We start from the raw sequence: 23,575 nt of genomic DNA, 5'->3' as shown, positions 1-23,575 counted from the left end.
AATAAGAAAATATTGGATATTTTTATTCATAACATCAAGAATAGTTCTTGTTATGCAACAACTACAGTAAGGTGTCAATGGACATTTTTTTATTTTGCTCTGACATACTTATTTTAAGATGTTAAAAATAATGCTTTACCTATTATTGAACAAATTCTTCATATTACAAAGAGACTACTCTCAGTGGATGTCCTTGTGGCATTCTATATATAACTCTTTTATTTGTTATTGGCCATATTTGCACTGTCTCTTGAATGTGGTTGTTTCAATGTATTCACACATATTTTTCTTTGGATGATGCTTCTTTCATGAAAACAATGAAAATAATGTTGTATATAACATGCATATTGGGAGAATTATACAATGCTATAGGCTATTCATAGTCATTACTTAATAATGACTGAAGTCTTTAATAGATAATATTAACAGTCATGGTTTGAGTATCATAGAATTGCATACATAACTTCATTTTCAGAGGCATCAATTGGTAATATATTCCATTTGAGGATATTCTGTGCAATTTCTGTTGCATCTTTCAGGCTTTAATGGCTGCAGGCCAGGTAAAGATGACCGAGTGACAATTTTGCTGTCATCCGTCGTCAAGGAGATAAGCAATGGGTGCAGGCTTCTTGCTCCCTTCTCCTCGTACTGCAAACAAGGACAGCCACAGAGCAATTCGCTTTGTGCCTCCAATACTTGTCGCCGTCTGCCAAGTTGTCGGACTCGAGAGCCACCTTGTGGTGCGTCCCGCGGGGACAGTGTAGCGTGGTCGTTCTTTCATTGGCATGTAAGTCATGGAGACCAACATGATTCCTGTTGGTTGGAAGAGAGCTGTTGTGGAGAGCAAAGTTGTGTACATGAGGTAAGTAATTGTTGTCATACAATGCCTTCTTATTAATCTATCTCAATATACTCCATATGTCTAAATGGTTTATACTTTTATTAATAAGTACTTTTGGTCAAAGACAGTTACACTGTACAAGATGGACTGCTTTCATTACTTTTATACAGAGAAAAGTTTGAACATGATCCAAGACAGATACAAATTAACAGGGTGATTTGCTGCATGCAGTATTCAATACTCTGTCAGTCATTTAAGTTCAGTCAACTCTATCATGTGAGATGATTTATAAACACTAAAGTATACATTCTAAATTACAAAATAAATATTCAAATTTGTATGGACATATGGGCATGAAGGAGACGTTATGGCCATGACATGTACATATACTGCCATGGTACTTTGAATTTACCAAAGCTTTTAAACTATTGTGAAATATATACATATATATATATATATATATATATATATATATATATATATATATATATATATATTTATATATATATATAAGTGTGACAGAGGAATGACAGCTCGCAGACGTTGCAGTATGTTCACTAATAGCCTTTTATTCTCCCGAGCTTTCGACTGAGTTACTGGTCTTTTTCAGGGGCTTGGGACGTAAACACAAAAGCAGAAAAGCAACCAATTTGCATACATTTGAACAGGATAAGGCAAAAACAAGGCAAAATAAAAAAAGCCAGTCAAACGGAATATAGACAGTAACATGACTTTTACACCAATTTGCATACATTTGAACAGAATAAGGCAAAAACAAGGCAAAATAAAAAAAAGCCAGTCAAACGGAATATAGACAGTAACATGACTTTTACACCAATTTGCATACATTTGAACAGAATAAGGAAAAAACAAGGCAAAAGAAAAGAAAATCAACGGAATATAGACAGCAACATGACATTCACTACAATGGAGAGCCAATATTATCACACACTGGCAGTGAAAATAATGGAACAGTAGTAGCAGTTCGGGAGAATAAAAGGCTATTAGTGAACATACTGCAACGTTTGCGAGAGTCATTCCTCCGTCACACCTATACATAAAGATAATGCAGCACCCACAACGTACAAGACCAAGCCCGCTTCACCTTATATATATATATATATATATATATATATATATATATATATATATATATATATACACACACATGTGTACACATGTAATATAGATATGTTTGCTTAACATTTTTTTATGTACATGTAAAAACAAACATGTATGTGCCTAAAGAGATTGTCTGAGTCTTCCTACCACTTGTTTTAGATTCATTATTATTATTTTTAAATAAGGGGCATTTTTGAATGACATATTGAAGAAAGTCTGTGAGCTATGGAGTCATATGTGAAATAACAGTTTTCTCAGAGTATAATTTTACACTTTTTTTTTTCAAGTTAACTCTAATAAGTAGAGTAATAGCAGAAGCAGAATCGCAGAAGTCATAATAGAATTGGAAATATTGTGAGAAAGTTGTAGGATTTTCCTTGTGTTTTAGCAAATTGTAATATCATAATAATCTGATGTTAAAGGGATGGTATAGTTTTGGTTGAGATTTTGGATTCAGATTTTTAACTTTTTGGAGGTGATTAGAAGCTACTATTGAAATATTAAAGAGGATATAATTTAAAGAGAAATTCAAGTTATTTGATGGAAATGGCTTTTGATTTGACTGAGACATCAAAAACCAAAAGAAAACAAAGTTGTCCTAATAAAAGATAGGTCCTACATGTACCTTCTAAAAGGACCTCTTTTTTGTGGACATCTAAGCTATTTTCAAACAAATTTTTATAATTTACATAGCTTTAGCAACTCTGGTGAAGGCATAAACTGCAGTGTTCAGAGCAAGTCAGCTGCCATGGATGTTCACATAAACAGCAAGGAATTTTTGGTTCAAAATTCTGAACAGATGATCCCTGAGAAATCTTTGAGTGTATTCACCCCATTTGAAAGCTCTCGAGGTGGCCTGAAGTGATTTCATGATCAAGAACCAGAGAGAGAGAGAGAGAGAGAGAGAGAGAAAAGGAAAGGTTTTACAAAAGAAAGACTGAAAAGTTTTGAGTTGCATACCCTTGTCACATGTTTCTTCTCTCGGTTTGTAAATTGGCAGTCCTAGCGGACAGCTTCTGCAATCTCCAGAAGAGGTGAAGACCTACCTGAGCACCGACGGCACGTGCAAGTGTGGCCTGGAGTGTCCCATCATCCTTGACAAGGTCTTTGACTTCAACCCCTCTGTGGTCTGCAAGTCTCGCACGGCTGAGGAGGCAGCCAACGACAATGGTCTCACCAACCTGTGCAACCACAAGCGCAACGTCGTTGCCATGGCAACGTGGCTGGAAAGCGTGGAGTTTGCCCGGGTCAGCGATGGGGCTGTGCCAAACAGACCAGGTGAGGTGGTGTGGTCACTGTTATCACATTTTCTTCCCTTGTGTTTGTCAATCATTTTTTATCTTTTTAAAAAAAAAATCAAAACTGCTGCAGCAATAGACTGGATTCTTAGTACAGCTAATGCTTACATTTTTATGCCTCCACTGGAAGGGTGCTGGAGGCATTATGTTTGGGGGTTGTCCGTCTGTCCGTACGACTGTATGTCTGTCCCCATTTGTTTACGCGAGGACTTTAAGAGTAATATTGAGTGGAATTTTACCAAACTTGGTCAAAATATAAATAATGATAAGGCAATTACTTGATTAGATTTTGGATGAAATCGACCAAAGGTCAGAGGTCAAGGTCAAATCATGTAATTGTATCCGTTTAGGCGATAAATCAAGACTGGATGAAGCAAATTTCACCAAACTTTGTCCAAGGATGGTGTATGATGGGGCAATTGATTAAGTAGTTTTTGAGTGAAATTGGCAAGAGGTCAGAGGTCAAAAGGTCAAGGCCAAATGCTCAAAATTTCATTATTTCCCCCATATCCAATCTATGCAATGCCTGAAGGTATCACTCTTGAAATTTGTGTATACATGTACTACCAATTAAAGATTCTCCAGAGAGAGTTTGAGGTCATGAGGTCAAAAGATTAAAGGTCGGGTGTAAACATTAAAATTTCACTTTTTTATCTCCATATCTGGTTCAAGGTATCTTCATGGAACTTGGTACATATGCATGTACTGACTGGCAGGGATTATCTAGGGAATTTGGGGGTCATGGGTCAAAGGTCAGAGATCAAAGGTCAAGGTCAACTCAAACTTTCGCTATTTCCTTCATTTATGCAATGCTTGGAGGATTTTTCTTGAAACTGAATATATACATGTATTACATAATGGAGATTCTCTGGGAAATCTCCTGCCAAAAGGTCAAAGGTCAAAGGGTCAAAACTCAAGTGAAAGTGCTATATTTCACTTTTTCCTCCATATCTTGTAAGTGACTCAAGGTATCATGAAACTTAGTACATACTTATGCATGTTCTACTTGGATGACTGATTCTCTTTGGAATTTTAGGGTCATAGGGTCAAAGGTCAAGGGTCCAAGGGCAGGCTGAAATGCATTTTTTTTTTCTTTTTAATACTGAATTACACTTTTTCTTCATACCTTGAAAATAACTCAATGCATAAACTTATAAAAGGGTCAGAAGTCAAGTAAAAATCCTCAAATCCCTAAATACATGTACCTGCACTCTTAAACAATAGCAAACCTAGTTCAAGGAAAGTGAACATTCAACACATTTGTGACAAACCTGTCATTTCAGTATTTTGCGAGTTATGTGAAACTGTCATCACACATTGTCAAGACATTGTACTGTAGATGTATTAGGAGAACCATGCATTGTGGCAGAGGCATACCAGCTACCATGACCAACTGTTACTGATCAAGACTGCAAACATTTGATTAAAGGAGACCTCCGGATAATTTTCAGATTTTTACATTTGAACAACTATAAATTAGTTATGCAAAGGACAGAGTTTCAGAATTTGTGATGATTGGGATGAAAAATAAGAATATTTTCAAAATTTAGAACAAATTGCAATGAACAAGGATGATGACATGGCAGAGTCACCATATAAGACTGCATGAGTTGGGGCTCAAGGAAGCAGAACAAAAGAAGAAGGCATGCATAGATTATACACAGGTGAACTCGCAAGCAAGCGGTATTGTAATGGAATTACACTGCTACATTTCTGAAATATGTGAACCTCCTATGTCATCATCCTTGTTCAGTGTAATTTGTTGAAGGTTTTTCAAAGTATTGTTTCTCTGCTCAAGAACCACAATTAATTCCACAAATCTATACATGGAGTTGTCGATTTATGTACTACATGATGTGAAATTATGAAAATCGTCTGTAATGTCCCTTTAAGAGCATGTTATGTGAGAAAACTGCTTACAGGGATATGTGTTCACGTGGGAGAACCTACACCTCATTCCTTTTAAAAGACAAATTTGGTCTTCTGGGAGCATTTTTAGAACCTTTCATTCTAATGCTTTGCAAAATACTATTCACAGGCTTAAGGTACATGTGTGATGACATGACTTGAATGGTTCCCAAGATGCTTTGCTTAAACAAAATTCTATTTTTTTTTTATGTGACAGTTTGTCAGAAATAACAGACATGACTTAATTATGCATCTCATTCCACAAATTTTGTAGAGATAAGCTATAATAAGGTGTAGTGTGGATCAGAAACAAAGCATCCATAAATACCACCTTAAGTACTTCTTATTATGGGAAACTTTAAAGGTTGAAGTCAGGAATTATTATTCTTTTTTTGCAGAAAATTCTGACCTTTTAATTGACATTGAGTTTTTGCAGTTAAGCAGAAGATGCATCTCAGTATTTCTAAATGAAGAAGAATTCCATGTCATCGGCTGAGAATGATAAGGGCGTTAAGTTGCCACTAAACCCATAGTGTTCACGACCACTTAACGCCCTTCTCATTCTCAACAGACGATGTGTTCTTCCAATATCTGCACAAATACAGAAAACGTCAGATAATGTCATGTGATACATACAATGTTGTTTGGGTATGATTGGATTTGCAATGTTCTAAATGTGATACCTCAATGTTTGTATGTGATTTGGTAATTCATGTTTTGGCTCTTTCTCGTATTGTTGCAGGTCAAGGTGGAACCAGACTTTTACCCCGCTTCCCTGGTGACATGCAGTTTTCATCCTTCCCAAGTGGCCACATGTTACCCAACTCAGTACATCCAGGAGCAGTACCTCACATGAACCAGATGAACCCCATGCACCACATAGATTCCATACCATTTGATGCTCACATGCAGCGCAACACAATCGAAGCCCAACAGCATCAGATGCGTATGTTGTATGAGTTCCACCAACAATTTGGGACAAACCTAAAGCAGCGTAAGCAACGGAGTCAGTCTGAGAGGAATGACTTCTTTGCAGGGAACTTGCCCATGCATCAGCAGATGCAGTATCCCCGTCAAGGAATGCCAGGGATGGCGGTGTCAGGGTTTAACAACCCAGCCATGGCATGCTTCCCTCATCAAAGGTTTCCAGTTGGCAGCGACTTCAGTCATAATAGAATGATAGGTCCACAAGCGATGATTCCTGGTCACCCACAGGGTGCCATGCTTCCACGTAACCCATTTGAAAATCCACAACATCCTGCGCTTCTGAACAACCCTCGTGTGTGTATGCCTGGCATGTATGGTGACGAAGCTGCCATGTTCCTTCCGGGGCCCACAAGTCCCACGTTTCCTCGAATGCGCCCTCCAGCTCGCAGATCAAAGAAACAGAGGACCCAAAGTGCAGATCAGCTCAGTGTTCCAACCACCTGTTCCCCCATTCAACATGTTTTGAGTGAGTCTGATACAAGATCCATGTCTGCCAGCAACCTCCTTTCTGTGGCTGCCAAGGCTCAGCTGGCTAATAGGCAGCAGCAGAAGGCTTTGAGCAAAATGCCACACCTAGCTAGTCAGCTTCTACAGCTGTCTCCAGAAGAACTGGCCAAATTTTTGCACATCCAGCAGAATCAAAGTTTCCTTCAAACCAATCAACACCTCTTGCCAGTAAAACCTCCTGAAGGTGTTCAATCCTTGGAAGAAAAATTAGGTGAATCCAAAACAAACTCAAACGAGAATGAGCACAGTGTAACTACGTCTTGTGCATCCGCCAGTCAAGAGTTGGCAGAAAGTGGTGAATCTGTGAAAAATACATCAGAGAGCCAACCTGATGGCCAGAGGGTAGGCGACTCTACAGGCAAAGGCTGTGATGATTCTAATAGTCAAGGAGATGGCTCAGCAGATCACAAATCATCAGACAGTCAAGTTAGTGAGTCTGTGGAACTTCAGAACCTTCTGCAGAATGGAAAGAGATTATGCTGTACTGAGGGACAGTTACAAGAGTCACGATCTAAATCCTCTATTCAGTGTCTGGAAAGTGCTGTCAGTAGCTTAGAGAAGCAGTCTCAAAAGGAGTGTGAAGTCAGAACAGAGACTTCCCAACAGGGTGATCAAAAGACTGATGAGAAAACAGAGGTTGCTGATACTGCAGCTGAACAAAATGAAATCTGTCATCCTGAAGATCAACAAAACCAGTCCAAAACTGATAGTACTGTACAAGCCAAACCATCTGATGCAGAAAAAGACAGGTCACAAATGAATAAAGAGTATTACTTGGCTATGATAAAGAATCCAACTCCCAGTGTACAACAGTCTGCAGCAGGTTATCACATGATGCCCAGTGTTCCAAGATTGCCTGTCATGCAGGGACAAATGGTACCTCCGATGCCCAACATGGCAGAGTTTATCCCAGTAGGACAACCACCTGTTCCTTGGGGAGGCCTACAAAATCCTGCTCTTGCGGTGCATGAAATGGAAATGGATCTTGCTCCAGGTGGGTCCAAGAAGAGAAAGAGGAAGGGCAAGAATCAGAGAGCAGCATCTTTTGATGGCTTTCCCCCACAAGAAGGTCTATTTCCACAGCAAATGCCCCAAATGATGCCTTTCCCTGCTCCACAATCCTCAATGACACAAATGATGATGAACCCTCACCCGAATCCTCAGTTTAACAATCCAATGCAAGCCAATCAGTTTCATGGGTTTGGTGCAGGGCCGCCTGGAGTTGGTTTCATGCGGCCCCCTTTTGCTGACCAACATGCAATGCCAGGACACAACATGCATGTTCCTCCTATAGAGCAACAAAATGTCCACAGTCTTCCTGTCATTGTTCAAAGTGCTCTTGAAGAGGCTCAGATGAGGAACATGCTGCCTCAGCTCCAACAGCAGAGACAATACATCAAGTCAACAGGGCCAAAGAAGGTAAAAGATATGCTTGCTGACCTGCGCAGTTCTAGCCAGGGAGCTACCACTAACCCTGATAGTGCTGGAGGAGATCCTCCTCCCAATACACAGCAAAACACTGAACCATCTAGAATGTCAGCAATAACATCCTCATCGGAAACAGCTGAAGCTCTGCAACCAGTTTTTGATACGGCGCAAATAATATCATCAACCAAGTCTTTGCCCCAGAGCAACAGCTCCGGTCAGCAACCATCATTACCACTTCCTGGGGAAACTTCTGATGTAGAGGAAAGAAGTAATCAATGTGTAAGTCAATGTGTGGACAAAGCAGTATCGTCACCAGATGGAAAAGTTACAGCTCTTCCAGACTCACAGGCACCTGTGACACAGGAACATTTGCAAGAGACCCAGATTGTCCTCGAACACGTCTCTGCTGACGAGCAGCCAGAAGAGAGTCCCTCTGTGGCATCGGTTTTGCAAGAGACCAGTGCTGACATTGTGCAAATAAGTGCAACTTCTGTTGACAGTTTACAAAATCAGTTACCCCTCCAAGTAGGACATGTACATGGGGAAATTGCCCAAGTCTCCACTAGTGAATCTCATAATGCAGCAGACGGTTCAGTTTCTCTTGGTGATACAGACATCCGTCAATCATCTGCCAGTGTGTCTTTATCTTCATCTGAACCAACTTCTTTTACTGGACCAGCTTCATATGAGGAAGAGATTGCAACAACACTTCTATCGATGACAGAACAGCCTGTGGACTCTGCAGCCTGTGGTGACTCTGAGGAGATGCAGACTACTGTCATTTTACTGCATGATGAAGCACTTGGTACTGATGCTGATGATCCAAATGTAAGTGAGAGCAGAAGTAGTTCAGGTATAACAGAAGAAGATACTACACTGACTGTTTTTAATGTGTCTCAAGTGGGGGATTCTCAATTATCTGAGGAAGTGGTCAACCCATCCAGTGCAGATGAAGGACAATTAACTTTCCAGCTTGGCACTGAAGGTTTTGAAAAGTGTTCTGAGACCGAAGGAGACCAAGAGGACAACAGAACAAATGATCCATCAGGACTTTGTACAACAAACATCCTGGTAGAAGACAATCATGATACAGGAAATTTATCAGCTGAACGGGTATTGGATCCAGAACTATGTAGTGTTCCAATTTTGGGAGACATGGACAAGGAAATGGTGTGTGAGATGACTGAAGTTTGTAACATTAATCTACCATCTATGTGTGAGCAGAATTCTGCTCAAATGTTGAATATAGGTGAAAGTATTGTTGAAAATCAAGCTGGAAATGAAAACCATGTCATGGAAAGCTCCCCAAGGGCTCCCAGTGAGCAGGAAGAAAAAGCAGAATGTACTACTTCGGGTGAGGTATGTACCATCACCGAAGATCAAGATGAGAGCTGTGGTGATCAAGTTTTGAGGGACTCCCCATTAGGAAGTGCAAGTGATAGTCTTACAGCTCCTAAAAGCTGCACAAATTCTGAGCCCAATGTTGGAGCAGAGTGTACGGAAGTACATGATACCAAAGAAATGTGTGAACCGATTTGTGATGAAGCACTGGAGGAATCATGTGCAGTTGAAGCATCAAGCGCTTTATCTAAGACAGTGAGTGAAAGAACTCTAGTGGTATGTGATGAGTCCCAAACAGAGTGCAATGTAAATTCTAACAATTCCAACCAGAGTGAGCAAGTGATAGCATTAGATGTGTCAAAGGATGGGTGTGGGGACTGCAAGGATATTTTTTGCAGTAAGGAAAGTCCTGTGGAAGCAGACAGTCAGAATAACAATGGTTGTGATAACAAACTTAAAACTAGTTGTGTCAGTGGTGACAAAGGCGCAGAAGAGGAGCCTGTAAACAGTGATTCTATGCCACAATTCCAAGAAACTGTCAATTTAGTTGAAAACATCTCACCTGATCAGGACAACAGCACTGCTTTTGATGAATCTTCCAAATGTGATATGGGCCAGACAGTTGACTGTGAGAAACAAGATTGTGATCCACCAGTGGATTCATGTGAAGAATCTTGTGTTGGATCTGCGGTCCCTTCCAAGAGTTCAGTGCCAAATCTTTTACGAGAAGCAAACATAACTGATGTAGCGCAATCCACAGTGGACCAAGAAGCCAGCGAGCCGAAGACAATTGCAAGCGCCAAGAAGGTAACCAAGTCGGGGGATCAGAAAAAAGATTGCAAGGAGGAGTCATCGAGAGATGGTGCAAGTCGAATGGCGCTGAGGGACTCGTCTTTGAACAACATTCGGGAAGTGGTGCCAGTATCAGAGATGACCAAGAAACCATTGGACAAATGTGATGGCACTCTGGACAAACCCAGTGATAACGGCATTTTAGGTGAGTTGCTGCCCTAATGACTTTCCTGATTGTAAAATGGTGGTGTTACCTTCATCTCTCTAAAGATTATATTTGGCTCTGTTTCTATTTGTAATCTTATATGCCTTCCTTCTCAACACCTACATGTTATGTGATATTATGTTGTACAGATGAACGACCCTGGAAGAGACAATGTTGTTATTGAAGGAGGCTTCATGTTTAGAGACTGACATATATCTGACTCCTTGATTATGTGATCATGTTCCGTAATTTAAAAGTTTCCATTCTTTTGGAAATATTTTGACCGATCAAGAGAAGTGACACACAAGAATCTCCCTGATTGCTCTTTGCACCCTCAGTGATTCTTTCTTTTTTTTACTCATTGAGGACAGTTTGATTTTGCTACAGCACGCATTTCTCATAGACACTTGCCCGAGTATACTCGGGACTCGTTCTCAATGGGTTAAGTATAAATGTTTGGATTTGATACCTCCTATAGACAGTATTTCAAATCCTGAGCTGCAATCAATCTGTATGTTCCCAAAAGTCACCATCTGCTTTAATATGGGTTAGTCGACATACTCTTGAATGCCTCTGGTAAAATGGCATAAGGTATTTATTAAAAAAAAAATCTTTCAATGAAGAATTCATCTATGATATCCATTTCTGCAGCATCACTACCTGTGCACTACTCAATGTTAATCTATGGGTTTTTCAATGCTATCCATTCATATATCTTTTTGTAATCTGATTGTGTTCGGATTTTTAACATTGCATAGAATCTCAAAAGAAGAAAGCCGTGAGATTTTGAAGTTTCACTAATTTTTCAGGAAACAGTTCTTGATTAGTCATTATTAATATATGAAAATAATGAAGTTCCCCTCACAACTTTCCATGTGGTTTGTACAGTACATGAAATTTTGAAATTTCCATTTTTTATTAAAACGCAAATATGCCCCATTCTCAAATACTGATATATCTAACTGATCATTATTCTGGAGTTATTCAACCAAGAATAATATTATATATCACAATTAATAACAGAAACATTGAATTTTGTCAATGTCACTCACTTGCATATTCATATCAACTGTTTGAAAACTATTGTTCTGTAGAAATTCACAAAACTTCACAATTTCATAATTTCCCTAATTTTTATCCAATTTTGAACAATTCTTTTCTCTGTTGTACTTGTAAGATTTTACTCTTTCTGATCAGAGTAAGTTATTACTGGACTGGAATTCCTCTGTAAGTGCATGCTACAAAAGTATGAACAATATCATTATTATGGTGTTAATTGAGTGCAGTGGTGCAAAAGTTGTATACCATGTACAGTATGCAGTACATGACCATTGAATGATAGGCAGACAGATTATGAAGAAAACCCACTGTGTGATGTAAGAGTGGAACATTTCCTGTGTATCACTTGGGTTATCTTTCGTTTGAATAAAACATCCATTTCAATATTCTTTTTGCAATCTTATATTGATAAGAGATATAGTTGCAATTTGATATTAGAGAAATTATTGAAAAAAAAAGGTTAAGTGAATCAATTCAACAATCTGATAGATGAGTGTAAAAGACAAAGTTCCATGTGTACACAGAGACACCCAGTCCCATGGTCTCTACTTAAAATAAGAGAAAATATCAGCTTCATTAAAAAAAAAAATAGTAAGAAATGTAGATGAATATATTTTATATTGGATTGTGACGTAGATGCGCCTGTTTTGTATTGTTACGTATTCAGCTTTGCAGCGTATGTGAATGTTACCATGACATGATGTGGTGCGCGAAGTGTTATGTTGTGTTATTAACTCTTTATGTGCCACGTTCGCACGTCCGGCTCAGTCGACGGCGTGCCAACTTCGCATATTCTGCTCAACAAACAAAGCCGCCAAAACCGATCGATAAATCGCTAATCCCGCGGTACAATCAAAGCGTTTCTCGCGCTTTTGTTCCTCTCACATACGGCTTGCATTCTATGTGGTGATTAACTATCAAGAGGTGTTCCCAACTAGATTTGCGTGTCCATTCTAAGTTTCTGTCACTATTTTATTTGCAAAAGTCGTGCCTTTACAGTAATGTAGCAACTGGTAATGCAAAAGAAAAATTGAAAATAGAATTGTTATACATTGTATAATGGAAGCAAAGTTTCGCATTCCTCTTTAACTTTGCTTACTATTATGTCCAGCTTAACAGAAATTTGTAGAAGTTATACAAATTTGGAAAACAGAATTCTTTCTCAAAGCATGACTACCTTCGTGTCTCAGAATAACGTGGCACACATGGGGTTTCCACCATGGCACATAAAGAGTTAACAAGACGCAAAAACAATTGAAAATAACATAAACTTAGTTTGAATGGAAAGAGAAGGGAGTTAAGTTAGAACCAGCGAGGTGACAAGACTGTAGTAACCTGTTGAAAATATATCTGGATTTAGCTGCAATTAAACGACTGCAATCCATCAAAGAAGCTGTGTGTGTAATGTGTGTATAGCGTAACCCATCGTCATCGATATACTGTACGACAAATACAAGTTCTTTTCCTTTTCTGTCCTATTTTAAGCTTAATACAAAATATAAGAATATCCTTCATCTTAAATGAACTGTTAAATGAATAGTTTCATATACCTGGAGCTGTGTTCCTGGAGGTCCTTTATTTTCATTGTTTGTTTGTTTGTTTTTTTCTCATTTCATTAGACATTCAACCAATGATTGCACTAATTTTCACATTTCTTCCAGGAGATATGAGAAAATTTTAGTTCTCTCTCTCTCTCTCTCTCTTGCAGCTTTAATGTCTATCCTCTTTTTTTTACTCAATTCATTGGCCATTCGACCAATGACTGTACATATATAAGCAATTTGCAAATTGTTCCAGGAGATGTGAGGAAAACTTCTCTCTATTGCATCTTTACCTGTCTTCGGAGCTGATGTGCAAAAATTAGATTAGGGACAGCCTGATGAACAATTTCCTATGACATGCCTTTAACTGGAATTCAATGCCAAGTGAGCCATTTCTTGTCATGCAAAGTGTGGCAGCCATTTTTGCCGTGCTGCTTCTCTGACAAGTGTTATGGAAAATGTGCTGTTGCAGTGGTTGCCAAAGTTCTATTTTAGGATCATGAAGTCATATGCTGAAAAATCCTTTCCCTGACAAATTAGAAAGAAACATATAGATGATATTGTAAAATGTGCAGTTTATGACGCAAGATGTCGACATTTAAATGTCAGGAAATTGTGTGTTTGATTTGACAAGGCACTGTGCAATGTAGTGATGCCTCAAATGTCTTGATATTCACTGTGAGTGTAACATCTGTGTATTCCTCCCCCACTAAATTGTAATTTGTGGTAAATTTGATTAAATGACTTCATCCACTTGTCACTGTAGTGCCTGACAGTAAAGGGACTGAAATATATCTTGGGAAGAAAATTAAGTAACCTTCATAAGTAGTGACATTTTGTCAACGTCACAAACAAGGAATTATCTGCAATTTACATGTAATTCGTTTCATTGTATCAACTGTCATTTATGAAAAGTATGTGTAGTTTTCTTTCTTCTATTTCCAAAATTCCATCTGTCTTTTGCATTTCTTTTCTGCCTTTATTTGTCACAATTTTCTTACTGGGATGCAGGGATGCAGTTTTCTTGTAAGATGTTATTTAAAGAGATATCAGCCAAGTTCTTCTTCAGCCAAATATTATTGGATGTACCTTGTAAAGCTCTCATGTTGAATTGATTTTACGTCATGAATCAGCAATGAAGTTTACATTTATGAAATCTTTCTTTAAGAAACAGTGTCTGGATATGAAAATGCATGAAAACAGCAATGTGCAAAATATCATTTCTGAATCCCCCCCCCACCCCCCCTCCCCCCAAAAAAAACCCCACAAAAACAAACAAACAAACAAAAACTCAAGCCATGCTAGTGCTGGATCGCAGGGAACTACAATGTAGTATGTTGCTGTAGGTGAAGCATGCTGTGTGGGCCATAGAGTAAGAGTATTTTTTTTTTTTGCCATGTGTGCCCAAAGCTCTTTCAATCCCGTTGGTAATATGTATTATGTATAATGTCAAAGACACTTAAAGAAGGTTGCCATAATGAATATAAACGTAAGGTAGGTTATTTGTTGCATTTGCCTGTGCATGTGTAGTACCTCAGTTTGATTTCACATTGCACCTTAAATCGACTTTTTGTGATCATTTTAAGGACTTATTAATGGTCATATTTAGGTATATGAAATAGCTAGTTGACTGACCAGTGAAGAATTTACCATGGCCAGCTTGGTGAGAATTGACTATCTTGATTTCATGTCCTACCATTTTTGATAGCTTAGTGATAATAGGTTCACTTATTTTTAACCCCATGGCATTCCATTTAACAATTGATAGTCTGCTAGGAATCAGATGACTAATTCTTTTTGACCTGGAATCCAGGTTTTTCATTATTCCCATTCTGTGTCCTTCACATTGTCTCATGCCAGCCCCTGTCATTCTATTGAATTCATACAATTAGAATTGAAGTAGACACTATATAATATCTATACATCTATATCTAGATATAATACAAAAATATGGAGTAATTACTCAAGTCAACTGAAACAGATTCTGTGTGTGTGTATGTGATAGAGGTTGTGCAGGTTGTAAAAAATTCAAGGATTCTTTTTTCATTACTCATTCTCAAAACTTCCTTTTTAACGGCAAAAACAGATCATCGAGATTTCTATTCTCTCTGTGCACACTCTCTGTGTCTTATTTGAAACAAATTTGTGTACAAAGCAGTGGTGATTGTGTGTGTGTGTGTAAATAGGATTGCATCTCTGAAACAGGTCAAATAAAGATGGTGGTGTAATGCTTCCATGTAGTGAAATACATGTACATTGGCATATTATAGGCCAAGATAGATAAAATCATGATTTGCTAGTGAGAACAGAGGATTTTGATCCTTTATTTTTGTCATGAGAAAATTAACTACAGAGTGTGTCAGTGGTGAAACTTTCACTTTGTACATGATACAGGGATGTGCTCCATTTTTAGCCACTCCCACAACACACACACACACATACACACTGTCTAGCTTCTCTTTTCCCCTCTTTTGACGTCAAGCTGTTAAAGAATAATGCATTAAAGCCAATACACTGTATATACTATTTGCAGATTTTAAAAACACAACAGATTAAGTGCTTCAAAAAACAGTTCTAAAATGTGAGTTAGTACATCGTAATCTTACAATGAATCTGCCACCAATGTACTATGGGGTAGCAATCAAACATGATGAGGTAATACAGGCATGAATGTTCAGAGTAGATTGAGCCTAGTTTTCATGATATAGGCAGAGAGCTTGTGTGGTTTGCCATCTCCTCTGCATTGGTTCACACATAGGCTGCTTTGTCCATGGATAATCTTGTATTTAACCCCACAAACAATGCAGATCAGTCAGATGCCATCGTGATGGAGCGTATGTGGGTTTCGAGACTTTTTTTTTTTATCCATTCAGTTATCAGTTGTGATTCCTGGCATTTTAGTTTTGTTTTTGTAATTACCCTTGTTTGTTTGTTCCCCCCTTTTTTTTTTAGATGAAGCCTCTTGCTCCCCAGAGCACAAAGATCAGACTTCCTACAAGAGGCAGTTTGAAACGGGTGATCTAGTCTGGGGGCAAATCCGCGGATACTCGTCCTGGCCGGGCAAGCTTGTCAGTGAGACGGAGGTCAAAGGTCAGAAGAAGAAAGAGGAAGGCAAGGTGAATGACATTACTTGTGCATTCCACAAGTTCAATCTACTCAGAAGATGCTCATTTAGAACACTGATACAAAAGTCATTCTGTGGGACTGTGTCTGCAATCTTGATCTCAGTATTTCTCCTCAGTTTGGTGCTGTTATCCCAGGTGAATAACACTTATTGAGTACTAGTCAGGTACAATTAACTTGTTGGAACTACTAGTATATCTCAAATTTTGACAGATTAAAAATATATAGCATTTGAAATATCTCAAAAAAAAAGTGAGAACTGGTCACTGTTTCTTGAAAGTTGTCAGTCATGATAAGTTGTTGGTCTGTGACAATATCAGTCAAATCAATGGCTTTGATTGGCTGAGAAGCTCTGGTCACTGGCTGCTACTATGGTAATTGTCAGAGACTGACAACTTGTCAGGACTGACAACTTTCATAAACGGTGCCCTGAATGTGAATACTGTCTTGTATTGGATTCTCGTTTTACCCTTTGAATGTGCCCCATCTTGTCTCTGATTGAGCTCCATTGCTATCTTCTTTATTTTTTTCCTTCCGTGCAGGTGTGGGTGATGTGGTTTGGGGACCATTCCTTTACCCAGGTAGAGCCAGACAAGCTCAAGACTCTCACAGAGGGCCTTGAGGCACACCACAAAGCGAGGACGAGGCATAGAACGAGGTAAAGGGGGCTTAACGATCCTCTTTTGTTACTCTCTATGTAGGTCAGACTCCTAACACAACCCCTCCTCTCCCCCCCCCCCCCCTTCATCAATCCTCTGTGTCATCATACAGTTCCCTTCTATCATGTTCACATCTCTGGCGAGGGCTACATTTAGTCACTCCCGAGCATGGATTGTCATTGGAATGGGACAGTGCATTAGTGACACGACAATAAACACGTCACTGCCATTCAAGTACCTCTGAATGAGAGTGAACATTCATGTGAATACCACAGGGAAAATCTGTTTTGTCGGTGGAAAAAGGTTTGAATGTGGGGACAAAATGATGTGAAGGTTATATACAGGGGGATGGGGCCAGGGAATGTGTTACGGGGAATATGCTGCTTTACAGGGAACAGGTTTGTATTAAGTGCCAAGCACACAAAACTTGTGTGATATACTTGTGTATCTTCTTTTACGTTTTGAACCTGAAACATTGACGTAGCCAGAAAAAACAAAACAAAACATTGCTTTGAATGTGTAAGATTACATCTGTGGGGAAAAAAGGCCAAAAAGGAGAGGGGGCATCATGAAGTCAATATTGCATGTCCAATCATGAATGATGTCCATATGACTTGTGAATACACAGCTTCTCAATTTTAATAAAAGCAGTAGAATATTTATCAAAGGTTAACTAATTACAATAGTTTAGTGATAAATTACTCGCTTCTCCACACAAAATGGCTAAATGTGATGTTTGCCCTGAATCAAAAACAGTTCAAGTTTGTTTAAAGCAGATCTATTGAGGACTCACTAAGTACATTGTATGTGGCAGACCTGTGACAGTACAGCAAGATATAATTTGCTTTCATGAAATTATGATGGAGTGTTGTTGTTATTGTTGTTTTTTTTTTTTTTTTGTTGTACTTAGTTATTAACTTCTTCTGTGAAATATAATGGGTAGATATATGTCTTTTTTCTTTTTTGATAACAGATACCGAACGCTGACTAGTAGCTTGGAGGCTGCCATTCAAGAAGCTATGATGGAGTTAGACAACAAGGCAGAGGTGTGTATGCTGTAAACTTATCATTCAAGGTCCCATTTGTGTGTATGTATGTGTGTGTGTACATTGTATGTGTGTATGGATGCATGTATATTTTGTGTATCAAAGCATGTAGTTGTTTTATGTGTACGTGTATGAGAAGTGTCAATGATGCTAGGAATATTGGAACTGATATATTATGCATCATCTCATTGCCAGGGGAAACTGTAAAAGCAGTTTAATGCACTCTAAAATTAGTGATGATACTGTGCATCTATATGTAATTTATTTGTTTGGCTATCACAAAATTTTGATATAACAAAAGAAAACTGCCTGTCCTAGTAGGACTTTGTTATAACTGGAGTTGTCCGCAGATTAATAGGCAAAAATGTAGTTGTAATTTATGCTTAGCAAATTATGAACCACACAAAAAAATAGCATTTGTCATAGAATGATTAGAAAGTTATGCATTCCTTGTAAGAGAGAAAACACAAAGAAATTTTGTGTATTTGTTTTTTTTTGTTTCTTACTCAAAAACCAGAGAAAATGTAGAATTGAAATTTCTGGCATGGTGTATACTTTGTGGAATAATAGTACGGAAACTAAGTAAGAAACATGAAAGGTTCTCTGTGGTTAAGTTGTAAAACATACCGGTAATAACCATATGATCGAAAAGCTGTGTATTTTACTTTAATCATCTCTTCATTGTGAAATATGATTCAGTGATTAATAAATGCAATTTTTAGGACAAGAATTTTAATGTCACCAGCACCTAGGCCCCACACCTGAAAGAAAGGGTGTTAGTGTCATTTTTTTTTAAAAGGAAATAAGCAGCTTGGTGTGTCCTCTTAGTACCAGCTGTTACTGATGTTACTGAATATAAGTGTGATTAAATCATTCAATGCAATATCAATGCTGAGCCTACCAAGCTCACCAAACTATACTGAATACCTCTAATGACTGTTTGTATGTGGTGATTATGTAATGGACTTTACTCTCCAAGCAAAATTTTCAGGAGCTTCCCAATTCACTTATCTAAATATTTCTTAATTTGTTGGATTTGAAGATTTCCCAGTTATGATTCAACAACTTGCTGGCTTCCAATACCTGCATTTACCTAGAACCTTTAATATCTTCAGGGCCGTCCATAGTTATATGATGACTAATTGCCACATAGGCATGGCATCATATGGTAATTTAACAGCCAATGTTGCACCACCCGACACATGGTGTAAATCTGTCATAACTAAATTTGCAGGAATAGAAGCTGGTATTTTGTTAGTACAATTTTGTACATGGCATGAACATTAACCACTCCTTCGGGTCAATGCATAACAGTGCATTTCTTTGTTGCTGTTCTTGAAATTCATTTGATAGACAAGAAATAAAATTACAGCCAATTTAGTAATACGCAATTATGTCTCCTTTAACCCATTTAGGACAGGCTGATTTTGCTACAACACACATTTCCCATTGACCCTTGCCCGAGTATACTCGGGTCTCGTCCTCAATGGGTTAAAAGAGGTATCAGGAATTTGGCAGTTACTTGTACTTGATAGATTCTCTCTATATATGAAATGTTATATATGAAAAGGTTTTGCAGATGAGTGTGCATTGGAGATGCCTTTCAACAGGCCATAGACTTTGCCCATTCAAATGTACATCACTGATGTGTCCATGATGTCATTGCAAAGTTGAAAGTGAAAGCCAAACTAACTGTCAGAAGGAGACATGCAGGGATATCAAATGAAACACGTACAAGCATCATTGGTGTGTGCCATCAATGCACGCTTCCTCTTCTTGAATGACCTTCAACTGGTTTCAGTAGGGGAAATGAATGCTTTGGTAGCAAGCTAAGACTGTATTGATCTAAGTAGTAAGATAGAATCACATTTCAAAATGTGGTTTGAAATCATGAATCAATATATGAATGTGGTTTTAAAGTTGTTTCTTGGGGTGCTGCATTTAGCTGAATATCATATAATTGTGATTCTGGAGTCTTCACCGTGCAGCTGCATTCGACCTGGGAGGTAGAAGTCAGCTAAGGCAACAATATAAATGTTTCAAAATGGCTTTACGTTCATCTACTTCCAAGAGAGACTTTGAGGCTCAAATGCTTTTCAAACCACCCTGTAATTAAATTGACATTTCAAATTGACATTTCTAACCAGAAATGAAAACATGGTTGCCTTTATCAATCACCAAAAACTGACTCAAGCATGTTTGGAATAGTTATTATGCATCAAAATATTTGAGGAGTTTGATTGCAAAATGGGTTATTTCAATTATTGTTAGTTTGAGATATTTACAATTAAACCTGCTAAAAGACAAAGACAATAGTAAGAAAATGTGGTATATCTTAGATTGTAGCTTCAAGAATATTCCTCATTTTATGCAACAAGTGAGGTTTCATTGGTGAGGTTTTGTTTTGCTCTATCGATCATGGACTTACTGTAAACCTGCTTTGCAGCCAAACTCTTCATTTGTAGATAAATGGACCCTGAAAGAAAAACTGTAGTATTTGCCTTCACTGCCTGTAGTGAACTAGCATGAGAGCAGGTATACTAAAGGTATCACTTTTGCACTCTTCTTGTGTGTTGCAGGCCAACGAAAAGAAGAGGAAAGGTGGTGCAAGGGGTCGCCCGAGGCTGAAACGGCAGAAAATGAGATGAGGCCAAACCTTTTTTTGTCTTGTTTTTTTGTTTTGTATTTAAAGTCTTCTTTGTCTCTTTATGGCCTTACCCGTCTGATTCAGACAATCATTTCTCACCGTGGCTATCTGTGTGAATTGTCCCTCGAGTGTGTGATTGGAGGTGGGGATTTTACGGCGCAGACTTACGACGTTCGTCTATGAATCATTTTTTGCATCTTCCAATGGGGCAATTGAGTTTTTACAGTCATATTGATGAGCAATCGATAGTGGCGCATTGATATGATGTTATTTTACTGACACTAACCTCATCAGCGTTAGCATTGCCGTTCTTGAGGGCCCTTGGAGTATCATTTCCAAAAGTTGCTCAGCATTTCCAGGTACCCATTTGTATACCTGGGTCAAGAGGGACAATGTGAGCAATTACCTTGTCCAGAAATCTGTACTCCCTCACCAGATTTGAACTTTGGGCCCTTTTGTTATTAAAAGAGAAATTCTGGACCAGTTTAACATTTGATATAGTCTGAATATAGTCTGATAGGAAAGAGTGAAATTTTGCAAGCACAACAGTGAAAATTTGATCAGAATTGGATAAAGATAAATGAAGCTATGAATTTGTGAAATTTCACAAAACCGTTCTTGGACATTCAATACGAATATGCAAATGAGTGAATTGATGTATTCATTGCCTCACAACTTGATGTATAGATTGTATGTACAATCTTGAAATCCCCAACCTCAGATCCTAATTTGTCTGACCGATGACTATTTTTAATTTATTGAAGCTATGAATTAAATCATGTTTGACACATTCATAGCACAAAATTGGAATTTTGTCTTTTTTTTACACAATCAATGGCAAATCTTGAAAGGAAGACATCATCAGCTCATTCATTTGCATATTCATATAAACTGTTTTAGAGCTGATTACAAAATCAGAAAAACTTCAGAATTTCATATCTTCCCTTATTTTTCTTTTGTCACATTTTGATCAAATTTTCACTGTTGTGGTTATCTTTTACTCTTTCTTTTCAGGCTAGCCTTCAACTAGTGCGCAATTCTCCTTTAAGAGTCCGGAGCTCTCTCCATGATACCACAGTGCTCAGATAAATGAGTTATTTGTTATGTGATCACTCTATCTTGAGAATGGAGTGGTCTTTGTCCCAATTACATGCAACTGATGCAGATGAACAAATAATCTGAATGCATGCAGAGTAACCTCATTTGTGATTTCATCATTATATTTGGTACAACCCCTTCAATGTACATTGCGATTCCAAGAAAAATAGATGATTTGTAGTCCACCCAGACATTCTCAATTAGGAAAGTGTTCTTGAAGTGAATTCCATTAAGTTACTTGATGTGCCACCATCAAGAATACTTCGCAGAATCTGTCCTGATAATGTGTATTTTAGGATTTGTTCAATACACATTTCTACTCGTTTGTTGCCACTTTTAATGGTATATTGTATTTCAATGTATTTTGTTCAGATTTTGAATCAGATTGAATATCTGTGTAACAGAAATTCTTTTTTTTTTAGCAGAAATTACAACCTGAATTTACAGTAGTACTTGTTAGATTTTTATGTAACTCTGCTGATACGATTTTCGTAATACTTGCCAAAGAATTGCTCGCGGTTGTACTTGTCCGCGATACGATAGAACTTGTAACTCAAAGCTGCATTGTTGTCACTTTTCACCATGTAAACTCCATGTCTAGAGATATAAACTGCCAGGGAAGCTTGGTGTGGATAATCAAGTTGAAGTTGATCCCAGATGTATGTTAAAGTAAAGTACACTAGTACTTGGAGTGCCACAATTTAAAAGGGATGGTATAATTTTGGTTGAGATGAGGCTTCAAGTTTTCAACCTTTTTCTGAGATAATGAGAAGCCTCTTATGGAATATTAAAGAGCACATGATTCTAAGAAGAATTCAAAGTTTCCTTGATGAAAATTGTTTTTTTTTATTTATTTAGCTATGATATCCAAACATAAAGAGGTCCTAACAAAAGGTGGGACCCACTTTTTATTATGACCACTTTGTGTTACTTTGTTTTTGGATTTCTCGGCCAATTCAAAACCAGTTTTCATCGAATCAACTTTGAATCCTTCCTCTTAGAATTGTATGCTTTTTGATATTTTATAAGTGGTTTCTAATGATCTTGGAAAAAAACAAATCTGAATCCTCCCATCTCAAACAAAATGATGTCATCCCTTTATTTGTAGAGCCATGGACATGAGCAACCTTGAATCATGTCCACCATTCTTGGGAGGGAGAAAAAAACAACCTCCTATGTCGGGTATTGACTTTCTTTTCTTGCAGGTAATTACAGTTTGTGCCTCGTCATTTCTTTGATTTCAGCAATACCATTTTACCATGGCATACATGTTCTTCTTTTGGATGTGTTTACATAATTTGTGTAGAACTGAAAACAGTGAAATTTGATGTGGGCTAGACGAGGGACTTTTGTCCTATGTCTTTGTGTATTGCTTATTTGCACAGCAAACTTTCACATATGTTGCCCTGCTCATAAAATGGAGATTTCTTTTATGCAATACCTTGCTTACTTTCGTCTCATTTTCAATTACATTATTTTTTTTTTCTTCACAGATATGGTATCTGCACACTAAAATGCAGTAGCCTATACTTTTGATATATGACCTACATTTTTTTTTATCTAAATGGAAAGGGTGATGTGCGGTTGAATATTCCTGGAAGATATACTTTATTGAAAACACTTGCATCCAGAGTTGTAACTATCAAACAAACTCTTTAATCCATTGATATTTTTATTTGTTGAAGGGCATTGTTATTAGAAGTGTTATGAACTTACTGCCAAGAATGTTTGTATTAGTTCTTCTCTCTCTGTACTGCCATTATTTTCAAATGTCTTTTGATTCTCTTGATTATTTTAGTGCATCATCCATAAGGAAAACAAACTGACTATATTCGCAGAAGAAAAATCCATACTTGAAGTTTGCTCTTGCATGTCTGACTTACACCAATTAAGGCTGGAGAGATAGTCTATATATATATATATATATATAGATTTGTGTACTGAAGGAGGTATATATACATGTGTTAGTACGC

At 37.8% G+C, this 23,575-nt stretch overlaps 1 protein-coding gene across 1 annotated transcript; it reads left to right on the top strand.

Annotated features, from left to right (window-relative positions):
- Positions 1–506: 506 nt before the first annotated feature.
- LOC140237742 (uncharacterized) lies at positions 507–21,088 on the top strand. The gene is made up of 7 exons (XM_072317669.1): positions 507–862; positions 2,964–3,241; positions 5,912–10,429; positions 15,982–16,145; positions 16,695–16,810; positions 17,785–17,857; positions 20,437–21,088. Exons 1-7 carry the CDS (start codon positions 795–797, stop codon positions 20,503–20,505), a joined length of 5,286 nt encoding a protein of 1,761 aa, XP_072173770.1. The 5' UTR covers positions 507–794; the 3' UTR covers positions 20,506–21,088.
- Positions 21,089–23,575: the final 2,487 nt, after the last annotated feature.

This window comes from Diadema setosum, chromosome 14 (genome assembly GCF_964275005.1).
Source record: "Diadema setosum chromosome 14, eeDiaSeto1, whole genome shotgun sequence".
NCBI classification, from domain to species: domain Eukaryota; kingdom Metazoa; phylum Echinodermata; class Echinoidea; order Diadematoida; family Diadematidae; genus Diadema; species Diadema setosum.
Note: the sequence above shows the minus strand (reverse complement) of the source record. Positions and strands in the feature narration are given on the sequence as shown.